Source organism: Lepidochelys olivacea (assembly GCF_965140295.1).
Source record: "Lepidochelys olivacea isolate rLepOli2 genome assembly, chromosome: 15".
Lineage (NCBI taxonomy): Eukaryota > Metazoa > Chordata > Testudines > Cheloniidae > Lepidochelys > Lepidochelys olivacea.
Genome location: NC_140425.1, coordinates 29,801,466 through 29,815,689, shown reverse-complemented (window position 1 = coordinate 29,815,689; position 14,224 = coordinate 29,801,466). Strand labels below are relative to the sequence as shown.

General features: G+C 49.1%; 2 protein-coding genes across 3 annotated transcripts in view; both read left to right on the top strand.

Annotated features, from left to right (window-relative positions):
• The first annotated feature begins 1,592 nt into the window (after positions 1–1,592).
• Positions 1,593–8,267, top strand: ERP29 (endoplasmic reticulum protein 29). The gene is made up of 3 exons (XM_084649346.1): positions 1,593–1,961; positions 4,630–4,768; positions 6,043–8,267. The coding sequence occupies exons 1-3, from the start codon at positions 1,833–1,835 to the stop codon at positions 6,543–6,545; spliced, it is 771 nt and encodes a 256-aa protein (XP_084505472.1). The 5' UTR covers positions 1,593–1,832; the 3' UTR covers positions 6,546–8,267.
• Positions 8,268–8,686: 419 nt separating this feature from the next.
• TMEM116 (transmembrane protein 116) overlaps positions 8,687–14,224 on the top strand; it is a 35,119-nt gene continuing 29,581 nt past the window's right edge. The window contains exon 1 of one of the 2 annotated variants that reach the window (XM_084649345.1): positions 8,687–8,823. The gene's annotated coding sequence lies outside the window, so the exon portion shown is untranslated. The remainder of the gene's footprint in view (positions 8,824–14,224) is intronic. The other variant, XM_084649343.1, reaches the window with a different exon arrangement.

Here is a 14,224-nt window from a genome sequence, read left to right as displayed (position 1 = left end):
TTAAAAAAAAAAATCCCAATTTTTCACACTTGCTACCTGGTCACTTTATGTACACAGAACAGATCAACCCTAATTATCCAAATAGCTCAAGGGTCATTTCTGAAATGTGGCTCAACTTAATAAATAAGGCTAGGTCTAGGGGACCTCTAGTGGCATTGCATTTTGTGTGCATGTCAGTTAAGTACTTTTCACCACCGTGTAAGCATCAGGTGCAGGGAAAGGTTCTCATATTTCTCAGTGTAGACCTCCCATCTTAACAAAAGTGGTCTTGTAGTGTTCTCCCATTGGCCATTACACAGGCCCACTCTTCCATTCACAATTGTTTCACAGCATAGAAAAGCAATATATTATTGAATGGTTTAGCTGTTTACAATACAATGTACCAGCTGGAAACTAGGAGAGGAGCCTGCACCAGGTAACCAGACTGCTCTCCACACGTCAGCAAGCACTTTCCCTATGCTGGTCTCTCTACCATAATTTAGGAATGGCTGTTTTAAGGTTTTGGTTTTTTACACTAGGAAATTTTAGCAAAAAAAACCCTCCCCCCTGGTACTTATCCCCAGCTCAGCTGCACAGGGGCGAAGCCTTTGTCTAGCAAATTTCTGGCACAGTGGTGCCCTTTGTTTTTTTCACGTCAGCTAAGGCACCGGTTTAATTAACATAATAAAAAATGCCCAAAGGGGCTGCAGCCTTGTCTATAGGGACAGGTTTCAGAGTAACAGCCGTGTTAGTCTGTATTCGCAAAAAGAAAAGGAGGACTTGTGGCACCTTAGAGACTAACCAATTTATTTGAACATGAGCTTTCCTGAGCTACAGCTCACTTCATCGGATGCATCATCGGATACTTCATTGGATGAAGTGAGCTGTAGCTCACGAAAGCTCATGCTCAAATAAATTGGTTAGTCTCTAAGGTGCCACAAATACTCCTTTTCTTCTTGTCTATAGGAGGGTTCTTCCTCCTGCAGCCCAACCAGTGGTAGGGTAAGTACTGAGGGTAGTTCATTGGGTATTTTTATTGTTTGTTTAGGTGTATGGGGAGAGGGGGTGTCTTTTGCTAAAATTCCCTACCAGGGAGCCATCCCTGCCCTCACTTATAATTAAGCTATAACCACTGTTTGAGTTATAGCTGGGGGGGAGGTGATGAGACACACACACTTTTATTTCAGTGCTTTCTAGTGTAGGGCGGAGGCTCCTGGCTCTGTAGTATGCCTTCTCCTGTAGTGCAATGGATCACATATCTGTGTGCTCCTTTCATTACCTAAACAATAACTCAGACCTACTCTGGGTTGATGGGGGGCTGGTCGAAAGCGATTCACGAAGAGAGATTTCCAGGGACCACCCCGATCGTCCACAAATGTAATTAAAAGATTTTGCAGCTGGCTAAACCGAGGTTACCTCTGAAGAGGTCCTGCTCTGGGACTGAGCGCCGGGCGTGCCATCGCACGGCAAAGATTAGGTTTACGAATTAATTTTTAACAAGGGGGACGGGGTGACTTCATGGACCTTGTTGTGCCATTGGCCAGCGCGAAAGAGCCAACGACCAATGGAGCAAAGCAGAGAGGGGAAGAACAACTAGTAACTGGGTTGTGCAGTGGAGGTGCTGGTTTTTCAGAAGAGCCTCTAACCAGGAGTTTGCCCTGGGGTCCGTGGGCAGCCCGAACCCGGCCCCTTTCTCGGTTGCTCCGCTGCCCGAGGGCCGGGAGGCCCAGAGGTCGCATTTGGCGCTCCAGCTCCTCCGAAGCGTCTCTTCTCCTTTGGGGGGAGCCAGTGACACCAGATCAGGTCACGTGAACCGCGCAAAGCAAGTCCTCTCCGTCTAGATCCTTCTCGCCATGGCTTTTGTGAGCAGGGCAGTCTCGGGCTCCTCCCTGCTACTTTGCTGGCTTTCCTTCGCCTGGGAGAGCAGCAGCGCTTTGCATACCAAGGGCTCCCTGCCCCTGGATGGCATCACCTTCTATAAGGTAAGGGGCATGCTGCTGGTTGCAGGTGCCTGTGTGTCTGCTCCTTCTCCCTCTGCATGCATGGTGCGGCTGCACGAGCGCTGGGGCTCACACAGACGCGGGCTGTTGGATGGGGAAGGACCTTAAAGCCACGGGCCTTTTCAGGAACTGCAGATCGCTGTATTGAAAATACATTTCGGCACCAGCGCAGGTCTCGGGCGGCTGCAACGGCAACGTGCCCTGGACGCTGGGCTTTGCAAGAGGCTGTTTGGGAAGGGTTGGTGGGTGGGTAAAAGAGACCGTGTGCGTTCCCCCTTTTTGTCAGCTCCGACGTGGGGCAACCTCAGGCACTCTGCGGGTAAAATAGCACGACCGGCGCGCTCAGCCCTGCAGGGCTGTGACCGGAAGCCTGGGGCTCGGCTCGCGGCAGGAACAGATACAACGCCTGCCCCTTGCAGCGGCGCAAGGGCCATTTTCAGAAGCTGCAGGCGGGCAGCCGCTGATGCATGGCTCAAGAGTTTGCCCCTGGACCAAGGTAGCCAATGGGGAAAGGACAGAGGAGAGGCGGCCTCAGCAGCTGGCCAATCACAGGCGTCCAAGTGTCTCAATTGCACCGCGAAAGTGGTTGAACGTTTTTGCCAAGGCTGCGGTGCATCGCTCCGGGCAGGCCAGGCGGTGTCCTGAGCACCTCGGAGCTTTCCTGCTGCAGCATTCGCTGTCTTTGTCTGTAGCAGCTGTGCGATTGCCGCATCCGTCAGGTGTCCTTCCGTCCACAGCACGTGCCCTCCCCCTAATGCAGCGCGGGGCACCGCCGCCTAGCCTACGCCAAGCTCTTGTGAACGGACGGAGCATTCCGTGTCCAGCCCCAGCCGGGCTCTGAGCATTGCATGCGCTTGGGCGACATTCCCAAAGAAAGAAAATCCAGAAACACCCTCTTCTATCTCCGTATATAAGAGCCATAGTAGGTGTATTTGCTCACCTCTGTGAGCCTCTCACTCTTATCTGATGCTTCTTAGCAGCCTCTGGATGGGCTACGTAGTCTGTCACACAGCAGTGAACTCTGCCCCTGAGTTCACTGGTCGGATCCGTACAGATTTTTATTTTTCCAAGTAAGAAAAGGCAAGTAGCTTAAGCACTAAATTTAAGTTGTGGGAAAGGATTTTTCCAGAGCTAAGTAGAAATGGAAATACCTTCCTGATTTTGTTTCCATTTCATTAACAGGGTGTACTTTTGTTATTTAAAGGTTTAGGTTTCTAGCACTGCAAGAAACCATGTTTAATCACAAGAGCCAGGTTTTAGAAATAGGAAGGGAAATTGATCAGAAATAGAAATCTCTGTATTGTGAGAAGTGGGACTGAAGTACACCAGCTAAATTGAGCCAGCTGTCATAGGACAGGCTTCCAGTCCACACTGGAGAAGGGGTACTAGGCACCTACTGTCAGACCATGCAGTAATAACACTGAATCAATATCAGCTTATTTAACTTGTTTCTCAACGTATGTAAGGAAGCATCCACCCTAAGCAAGTAGCTGTGATAGGGGCACTGACTGCAAAAGGCTGCAGGTTTTCTTTTCTTATGACAGTTCATCTCATCCACTTGAAATGAATCTCCACTTTGATAGACCAGTTTTGGTGTATTTGCATTCTGGGACCCCTTAAGCACTTGTTCCATAGCATCTTTTGCTAGGAGCAAGGACTTGGGTAATTTCCAAATATGAAGCACTACATTGTGGGATGAAGCTAAAGAGACTGGCTGACAGGGTGGAGCTACAGTATTTGCAAATTTCAGCCATGCTGAGGAGGGGAAGGAGTGTAACTGGCAACTACACTGGTCAGCAGGATCAGAATTAAAGACTTTGTTCCAGGTGTTGCATACATTACTTCGAATGCTTATAAAATGCCTGGGATGGCCTTTGTGGTGTGGTGGTGGGGGAGCAGTGAGTGCAACAAATTCTTGCTAGGAATGTTCTGAGATTGCAGGATCTTCCCACTTAGCATAGAAAAGGCCAAGACATGTGTCAGGTGTAGACACAAACCAGGTTTTGACTGAAAGCAAACAAGTCCATTTCCAAGCTGACCTCAAAGAGCCAGTGTGTTTGGTGCCAACCTGACAAGGCCAGTTTCACTGTCCAAGCAGAGTGAAATTAAAAACCAGTAGCACAAATGACGGCAAGTTAATAAGATGTTTTTCAAAAACTTTCACTTTAGCAATCCAAGGTGCTTCTATAATCCTACTTCCATTACTCACTTGAGATATCCCAGTGAAATCAGTGGGGGCTGATTCTACTCTTTAAGTCAGTGGAGCTCCCTACCAGTAAGGTGAGCAGAATTTGGCCCATTATGTCAATCAATTTGACACCACATAAGCAAAATGAAAGTAAAATCTTTCAGGGTATAAGCCATTTTAACAAAATACTGAAGTATACAATTTAGAATTCCTTCTAACAGCTGGTACAGGAACACACATGCACAGCCCATCTACTTCTTCCTCTCACCTTGACAGCCACATTTATTAAATTAAGAGGTGCTTGATTATTAAACTAATTTCCCCCAATGTGCCTCACAGTCAAATAATTATTTCACAGGAAAAGTGAAAACTGGCCAGGACATCCTTATATAATTGTATACTGCATGTTTATGAAATATTCAATAATTCCTCCATTAAATCTTTTTGTTTTTCTTGTGCTAGGTGATTCCAAAGAATAAGTTTGTCCTGGTGAAATTTGACACCCAATATCCTTATGGTGAGAAGCAAGATGAATTCAAAAAGCTGGCAGAAAGCTCAGCTTCCAGTGAAGATCTGCTCATAGCTGAAGTGGGAATATCAGGTGAGCTGTAAACAGACTAATACAATATCATTTGTGGAGGGAAAAACAAAACGTTGGCACAGCTTGACCTCTTAAGCACTGTGAAATGTCACCCAGCTCTCTGCTTTAGCTGGGTTTTGGGTGTAGTTGGCACGCTGAGAGATCATAGAGGAATTAGGATGGCCCAAAATGGGGGGGATGGGGACCTAAGAATAAATGATTGAAAAGTTCATTTTTAGTTACTGATATATTGAATGCCACCTTAGCCTTGTTGGTAGTGGAGCTGACTGCCCTCACAGCCTCATGTGAGGTGGGAGTAGGAGTGCTGGATATCTCCAACCCCCTTGGGCCAGTTAGTGAAGTCTCTCAGCACAGTTATGGAATTAAAGTTGATTTGCAGTTCCTCTTGACCAGAGGGAAATCTGGCCTTTTCTTAGCCTCTTGGCCCACTTCTATGGAATATGTCTTGTGAGAACTCTTTCAGCCATAATTGTGGTCACAGGCAATAAGAGGTACATTGTTAATTCACTCTAGGGAGCATTGCCATTCATTGCTGACATTATGATAGAGGTGTCGGCATCACAACTGGCACTAATTGACATTGCTATGGTAGTCTCAAGAGAAGAGCCAAGGCTTGTATAAGTAATGAAGACCTAAATTCCCATCACCCCTGCTGCTGCCTGTTCTGTAAACACAGGATTTAAACCTCTTCAGACTGCCCAGGTGGCATACATCACTAGGCATTGAAGTTTACCTAAACACAAACCCTTTATACTTTAGTAGAATATCTGAAATCCCTATATTCATATTCTAGCTTCAGGAATTCACATGGGATTTATGTTTGTTCAGATGTCATCTTACAAATTTGCTTGGCATATAGCATATTCTCAATAAGAACTGTGTCTGCAGGGACATCAGCTAGAAATTATAATCAGTATTATCAGTCTGTATGCTTCAGGCTACAAACTAATCTGATGGGGATCAGGAAGGAATCATTCCATCCCACCCCAAATCCAAGAGACAAAATCAGTTATAGAGTAAAGCAAGGTTAAATACGTACATTGTGGGGGATTTGCATCTTCCTCTGAAGCAGTCGATAATGGTTACTCTTGCAAGCAGACTTGCTGGACTTTTGGGTTGTTCCATCCTATGGCAATTCCTAGTAGAGGGAGGATGCTTACAGAGTTGTAATTACGAACATAAACATTAATTGCTTTGGAGAGGAAAGGATCCTACTTACTGATTTTGCTCTGAGTAATGTACTGATCCTTTTCATGTTTCGTTTCTGTTCCCAGATTATGGTGATAAACTGAACACAGAGTTGGGTGAGAAATACAAGCTGGATAAGGACAGCTATCCTATTTTTTACTTGTTCCAGGATGGGGACTTTGACAATCCCTTACTTTATAGTGGCCAAATAAAAGCTAGTGCTATTCAGCGTTGGCTGAAGAGTAAAGGCATCTATCTAGGAATGCCAGGCTGCCTACAAGAATATGACATCCTGGCAAGCAAATTTGTGAGTACCACTAAAGAGTTAGAGCGTCAAGCTCTTCTCAAACAGGGGCAGGAGAGTTTAGCAAAAGCCAAGGAAACAGAGAAGAAACGGGCTGAGCAGTACTTGAAAATCATGAGTAAAATCCTGGAGCAAGGAGAGGAGTTTGCTGCTAATGAAGTTGTCCGGATCACAAAACTGCTTGAGAAGAACAAAATGAGTGACGGGAAGAAGGAGGAGCTCCAGAAAAGCCTAAACATCCTTGCCTCTTTTCAAAAGAAGAATAGTGAAAAAGAAGAGCTTTAACAGGCTGGAGAACTTTGTACAAGCTGTGATATTCTGGCACAAGGTCCCATCCAGTTCTCCTTATGCAAGCAAACTTTCCTTTGACCTCCAGGGAGCAGCAGAATTCCTTCTAGTGTGTTTGGTGCTTTAGAAAACTCAGAGAAAGGCATGTTGCCTTTGAAAAATGACAGTATTCTGTAGTAGGGATTCAAACAATCCCCTCTTAAAGTGAAACTGATGTGTATTAGTTGATAAATACTATTACACACAAAAATACATTAAAAACAAACTTCAGGTTGCAAAGTCAAGCACTCAAAAATTTAGGAAATAATATAATTAAGGTTGCCTCTGCAGAACTGTCCCTCCACTGCACTGAATGGGGATAGGAGTCCTGTGGAAAAAATATGTGATCATGTAATTAAAGACTATCATAATGCACATGCACAATGGGGCTGAATTGAGGTTGTACAGGCAACCTTAATGTTGATGTTTCCTAACTTTTGAGTATTTGGCTTTGCAATCATAATCTTGTAATGTAGTTTTTGTGTGTTTAATTTCCTAGATTTTTTAAAAAAGAAAATTGAACCAGCAGAAATCCTACCATGTAGTGTATATTGTCATACACATGGTTCAGCAGCAGCATTGAAACCATTAAATCCACCACACAGACATAGTAAGTGATAGCAATTAGCAAGTTGTCATCCTCTACGGAGTCTACATGACCAGTACTAGAAGTGGAAGATACACCTTGCCAGTGAGTTTCATAGATATTTGTTGATAGCAAAGAATGCTGAGTGAGATTCAGGAATCTTGGGCTCTATCCTAGGCTCTGGAGGGAAGTAGGGTCTAGTGGGCACAGAACTTTTCTCCCCCAAGTTTACCCCTTTCTACCCCACCCCCAGCTCCTTGTTCCAGTCTCTGCTCTTCAGGCATCTCATCCCAATCTCAGTCCTTCCCCAGAAAATCCTAGTTTTCTCTTGCACCCTAGCTCTTTCTCAGATCTTTTTCTTCTCTCCCATTTCCCCCCACCCCCTGAACACTGGTTCCTAGACCCAGTTTCCATGAGCTCCTTGTCTCAGTATCCCTCTAATCCCCTGGCCCCCCCACCCCGCCAGCCCATTGGCTTCTACTCACCAGCTCTCAATCCCAGCCTACCCTCCTCCAACCCTCAATCCCATCCTGGTAGCAGACTCTTGGGGCATTTCAGATAAATGGTCTCAGAAACTTAACATGGGCCAAACAACATTGTTTTGCAAGCCTTGTTCTGAAAAATTACAAACTGTTTTGGCTGAAATTTTCCACAACTCAGCCTGGAGGAGATGCCCATTGTGGAAAAGTTCAGCCCAAATGGTGAGCATTTGGCAAAATTCTAAGTGCATACAAGGTCTTATAAGGGAAACAGTTGGGCATCCAGAACAACAGGCAGTGCTACTAGTCCTCCCATAATTTTTTTTTAAATAATACCTTTTCCAGAGATCATTTTGTTCTCTGTGAACAAGCAGATTCTGCTGCCCTAGCAAGTGTTACTGCATGTGCTGTTCCCACGTGAAACTCAGGTAGCTGCCCTAAGACTCTCTGTGCATTTGTACTCAGGGCTTAACACAGGGTCTGCAGAGGACCAGGCTCGGCCTGGACATTGCTCTACGCTACGTAGTACGTACCAGGCTATCTGAGTGCAGGGGTGGGTGCAAAGAGTGAGTACTGCTGCAAATAAAGACGGTGCATTACTACTGCTACGTGAAACCTGTCTGCGTCCGCTCGCGCCAGCGGCCTCCTCCCCGTCCCAGGGCTGCAGCCCTAGGACCGCCGCGCGCGCGGGAGTCTGGCGGAGGCGCGCGGCCCGGCAAACGCCTGGGGGTCGCGAGCCCGGGGAGGGGAGGGGAAGGGGCGTAACCCCATCCCGGGCTCCGCCCAGCGCATCGCCTCAGCGTCTCGTCCAAACAGCGGCCCTGGCCCCGCCGCCTGCCTCCCTCCCTCGGGGCGGGAGCCCCCACGGCTGATCTCGGGGGCCTGACCGGGAACCGCTGCCCGAGGGTCCCGCTCTCACCCCATCGTCCGGCCCCGGGAGCCCCCTACCTAGTGCTGCCCGCTGCAGGGCGGCCGGGGCGACTCGCCCGGCCCCGCGGGAGCCGAGCCGCCCCGCCGGCCACCTCCTCGGACCGCCCAGGCTGAGGCGCCCGCGCCAACGGCTCCGCGCGCGCGCTCTTTCCACCCCGCCCACCCTGTGGCTGCCGCGTGCACGAGCGTCTGCGAGACCCTCCCAGCGCGTGACGCCAGCGAGGGCGGGACTAACGAGGAGGTAACGGAAAGGGGTTGGGAGGGGCTCGCCTGGGGGAGCAGTGGCGCGTAGGGAAGCTAAGCAGGGGCTTTTGGGTGTAGCTGTGTAATGGGTGACCGACGCTCAAGGCGGCTGGCCATGAGGCTGGTGTTGTGCAGAATTCTTAAAGGAACCCACTCAAGCCTGCAGAGAGGGACCTGGTTGTGTTGTTTCTCCAGCTTAGAGTACGCCGGCCAGGGGGATTGTCACTAGCCACAAAGTTTTTGATGAAAATACCAATTTGTTAAGTGCTTTTGGTTTCAGCGGGGAGGGCCCTGTGGCCCAGAGCCTCCAAGGACTTCAGTGGAAGTTAGGAGCCTAAGTACCTGTGTGGGTCTGGGCCTATGCCCCTGGTAGACCATTCTCACGGTCACTACACAAAGAAGGCACAAGGGGGAGAGCCGTACGAAGAGTGTATATTGTAAAAGGAGCCTACACCGCTAGGGCCCAATTTGTTTTACAATAACAGTTAAAAACAGGCCCAGGACAGTCAAAGGAAATGCATGGAACTGAATGAAACACGTGGAATAGAGAGGCATGCGAGTGAGGATTAAGGCCCTGGGAATCCTAGAATTTAAGGCCAGAAGGGATCACTAGATCAAATAGTTTGACCTCCTGTATTTCACAGGCCACACACTAAACCCAACAACCAAAATCAGACCAAAGTATTACATCCCACTGGAGACTAGACCATTGTCTGCCACAGGCAGTGAACAGGAGGGATCAAGGTGCACCAGTGGTTGAGGCTCCCGCAATGGCAAGGAAATGATTACGTAAGATATACCTGGCAAGTGACCTGTACTCACACACTGCAGAGAAAGGCAACCCCCACCCTGAATCACTGCCAGTCTGAACTGAGGGAAATTGCTCTCCAGCCCCATGTATGGCAGTCAGTTAGATCCTGAGCATGTGAGCAAGAACCAGCCACCCAAGCACCATGCCTCACCTGTACCTGTGTTCAGTGATCCTAAATAGTACCCCCAAAACCTGTAGTGTCTGATACCTTTATCTCTTTGGATGATCCCTCAGCATATAGCAGAATCTTATGGCCACCTGTCCAATTTGCATTCTTTTCACGTTATTTTGATTCCGTGATATCATCCCTGAAAACTCTACTTATGTAACGAACAATAATGGAGACAAAGGACACTCCTGTCTAGCAACTCCCTATAATACAAAGGGCCAGGAAAAATGAGTCACTTGAACTTTCGCCAAAGGAATAAAGTAAAAGGTTTTATTAAATTGTCCCAGAGCTCAAACTGAGTGAGTACAAATGACAGATAGCCCCGTTTTCCTCTAGTGGCTTTTCCGCCTCTAATGATAGGGTAGACACTGGTTCATTCATTTCCTCTGAGTCCCACAAGACATGTATTCATCTCCGTAAGCCAACTGTAGCTGGTCTCCAGCATAAACCCGAAGTGACCATCAGCTGTATAGTGAACACTCTGTTAGTGCATTAAGCCTAGACATCATCCTTTCTATTGCCTTTTATAAAGGATATTGGCCAGGAGTACTGCCCCAATAGTTTGTGCATTATTTAGTCTTTATCTGCAATTTAAATACAGTGGATTATTGCATTGGTGAATTGAGTCTCTCAAGAGGAGCATATCTCTCTGCCTGTCTTTATGCACCCATCACCATGGTATCACAGCCAATGATTGGGTGTATGAGTGTCAGTGTGTATCTATGTGTTTAAATATGTGTTTGTCAGTAGTATTTGCAAATTCCCAAGACTTCTAGTAAATGTCCCCTCCATAACCATCCTTACCTTACTGGAGATTCCTCATTTTTCTCTAAAAAAGGATTTGAAATTTTAAAACTGTTTGTTTTGGATTTCAACATCCTCTTGTAGTGTTTGCAGCCCAAACACTGCAATACTCTGTTAGGTCATGAAAGCCACTGACTAAAACTGACTACTGAGTGAAATGCAAAAACTGATCAAACAGCATAAACAGTGAAAAGTAAATGGTAATTTTTTAAATGTTACTTCAGCATTAGTAACCTTCAACATGATTGGGAACACAGATCATGATTTGTTTAAAAGTTTTGCAGTGACTCACTTGTGGAAAATTAATCATAACTTTCCACATGTGCAATAAAGCATTATCATTCTTGAGTTCTGACTTATATAAACACTTCATGGTCAACAAAAGCTTTCTTTTTAGCTGTGATATCTGCAACTACAAGTCTCATTTACATTTCTTTTTTTTTTTAATAGCTGGAATTTTCTTTGCCTGGCTAGTAACCGACCCCCCTCCTTTAGCATAAATTATGCCTGTTCTATCTTGGGAAAGGAAAATTGGTCCAATAAATAGGATCTGATGTTATTGACTATGTTATCATTGGATGATAGAATCTGATAAACTCAGATCGCTAAATGTAGAGGAAAGATGACTCAGAATATTGGTAATGGGATCTAGAATCTTTCTATTGGTCATTTTATGATCACCCTCCATCCTCGTTCATCATAATGTTTCTTCTTCGAGAGATTGCTCATGTGTATTCCACAATAGGTGTGCATGCTCGCCACATGCACCGGTGCCGGAAGTTTTTTCCCTAGCGGTACTCATGAGGGGGAGCGCCCCCCACAACTCCTGGAGTGGCGCTTGCCTGGCACGGTATAAGGGGAGCTGCGCGCTCCCCTCCACCCTCAGTTCCTTCTTGCCGCCAGTGAAGGTGCGTTGGAACTACTCTGCTCCAGCTTTGCTGTAGCTCGTCCCCAGAACTGTTTGTTCATTCAGTGTTAGTACCTGTAGTTAGTTAGCTGTTTAGCTATCAGCGAAAGGTGTAAGATTTGCAAGTTCTTTAAGCCTCGGACCAAAAGAGAAAGGGACATTAGGCTCCGGACCATCCTGATGGAGTCGGCGCTGACCCCGACTCCGGCATGCCACTCCAAACCGGTACCCGGCACCACAGCGTCAGTACGTGGTGACTCTCTGGTGCCATCAACCAGTCGGCACCACTCCCTGTCCACAGGGCACGCTAAGAGGGCCAGGAAGACTCCCTCTTTGCAGCGGCACCGAGGGAAGTCTGGGACAGAGTCTAGGCCTATGTCGGGCAGTCCTTGATCCCCACCAGGCCCCAGGCCTCCGACTCACATTCAGAACAGGCCTCTCCGGATATCCGGATGCCATCCACACCTGAAGCCCTCCGGGCGGCCTGGGACATTATGTCCATGCTGGTGCCCGGAGCACCGCCGACGTCGACCCCATGCTCCAGAGGCAAGCCGCCGCTGGGATCTCCGCAGTCGCCTCCGGCCCAGTACCGGTCTCAGTTGAGGGAATGTTCCCGATGCTGTTCACAGCCCAGCGACTGCTTGGGGCAGAGTCCATATGGATTGCCCTCGACGCCGACCAGACTGTCTGGCTGAGTCCCATCCGGCTGGGACTCTCTGCACCGCTCATCCTCAAGGAGCGAATATTGATGGAACTACAGCGGGCATCGCCAACAGTCCTCGTCTCGGAGGGGGTACCGCAGTTGGTCACGGCACAATCGTCGACACCGTTCCCACTCTGACTCCCGCTCCGAGTCTTCACCAAGACATCGCAGCCCCGGGCGTTGATTGCCAGCGTCTCACCATCGTAGGTCCACCCGTCGAGGCCATTCGCAGAAAAGCTGTTACCCATCGGTATCGGTCCTCCGTGTCGAGATCACGGTCCTGTGGCCATTGTAGATCCCGGCACCGCCACTCCTCCTGGTCCAAAGACAGCAGCAGATCTTACGCCAGCCCGGTCTCCATTCGTAGCCGTCCTTCGAAGGGCCAGGCCAGCCAGCCTGAACAGCCGGCCCCGCCGGTGCCGCAGCAGGTGCAGTGGCACCGAGTGTCGTGGCCGGCCCAATGGTACCAGTGGGCTCTGTGGCCTCTGGCGCAGCCCCTGGTAGGAGCTCGCTCGGTGGCCAGAGCTTCGGAAGCACCATCAGCCTCCCTCTCCAGACCCCCGAGAAAGGCGTCGGTGGGACGTACATCCTCGGGACTGTGCCCAAAGTCCGATCAGGTGGTGGACCCTCCAGTACCGGCTGACACCCAGAGCACTGCACCGGCCTCTTTGCCCCGCCCGGAGGAAGCGATTGCGGCCCCACCCCCCTCCGCCCCGCAGGACGACTTCAGGGCCCACCAAGAACTCTTAAAGAGGGTGGCAGCAAGCCTCTACCTCCAAGCAGAGGAGATGGAGGAGTCCTCAGACTCCCTGTTTAACGCATTGTCCCCATCGGCACCGGGTAGGGTGGCCTTGCCTCTCCGTGAAGGGGTGGCTAAGATTTCAAATGCCCTGTGGCAAACACCGGCCTCATTGGCCCCCATCTCTAAAAAGGCGGAATGCAAGTACTTTGTACCCGCTAAAGGGCATGAGTACTTGTATACCCACCCGGCGCCCAACTCCCCAGTGGTCAAGTCGGTCAACCACAGGGAATGGCAGGGTCAACCAGCCCCAACCCCAAAGAACAAAGACTCTCAGAGACTGGACTCTTTTGGAAGGAAAATGTATTCGTCTTCGAGCTTCTAGTTACGAGTTGCAAACCATCAGGCTTTCCTGGGCCAGTACAAATTCAATCTGTAGGGCTCCCTGCCCAAGTCTGAGGACTCCCTCCAGGAGCGCGATAAAAAGGAGTTCAAGGCGCTAGTGGAGGAAGGGGCAGTGGCCACCAGGGCGTCCCTGCAGGCAGCCTTGGATGCTGCAGACATGGCCGCATGATCAATGGCCTGCGTGGTGTCCATGAGACGGGCGTCATGGCTCCTGCTCTCTGGGCTGTCCAGCGAGGCACAGTCCTCCACACAGGATCTCCCGTTTGACGGGAAGGCTCTGTTTGGGGAGGAAACAGATACAAGGCTGCATGGCATGAAAGACTCCCGCACGACCCTCCAGACTCTGGGCCTCTATGTCCTGGCTCCGGCAAAACCAAGTTAAAAAAAAAGTTCAAACCGCAGTAGACTCCAGCCCAGGCCACCCTCCTGAAGTATGAGGCTGCCCAAAAGAAGCAGTGGGACTATAAGAGACGCCCTCAGAGGCAGTCTCGACCTGCCCCCAGCCTGAGTCCTCCAAGGGCAAGCAGGCGGGGAAAAGGTGTTTTTGACGGGACGCTCGGAGGCACCCCGCTAGTCCTCACCAGGGATCTACCCCCAATAAAGCTCCCCTTCTCCAACCGGTTGTGTGCTTTCCTCCCGGAATGGTCGCAGCTAACCTCGGATCAATGGGTCCTCAACACCATCTCCTGGAGTTACATCCTCCAGTTTACTTCCTCCCAGCCCAACCACCCTCCGCCCCCGTCCCTCTTGGGGGATCCCTCGCACGAAGCTCTGCTTGAGCATGAGGTGGGGCAGCTCCTAGGACTAGGAACGATCGAGACAGTGCCCAAGGAGTTCATGGGCAAGGGGTATTACTCCCGT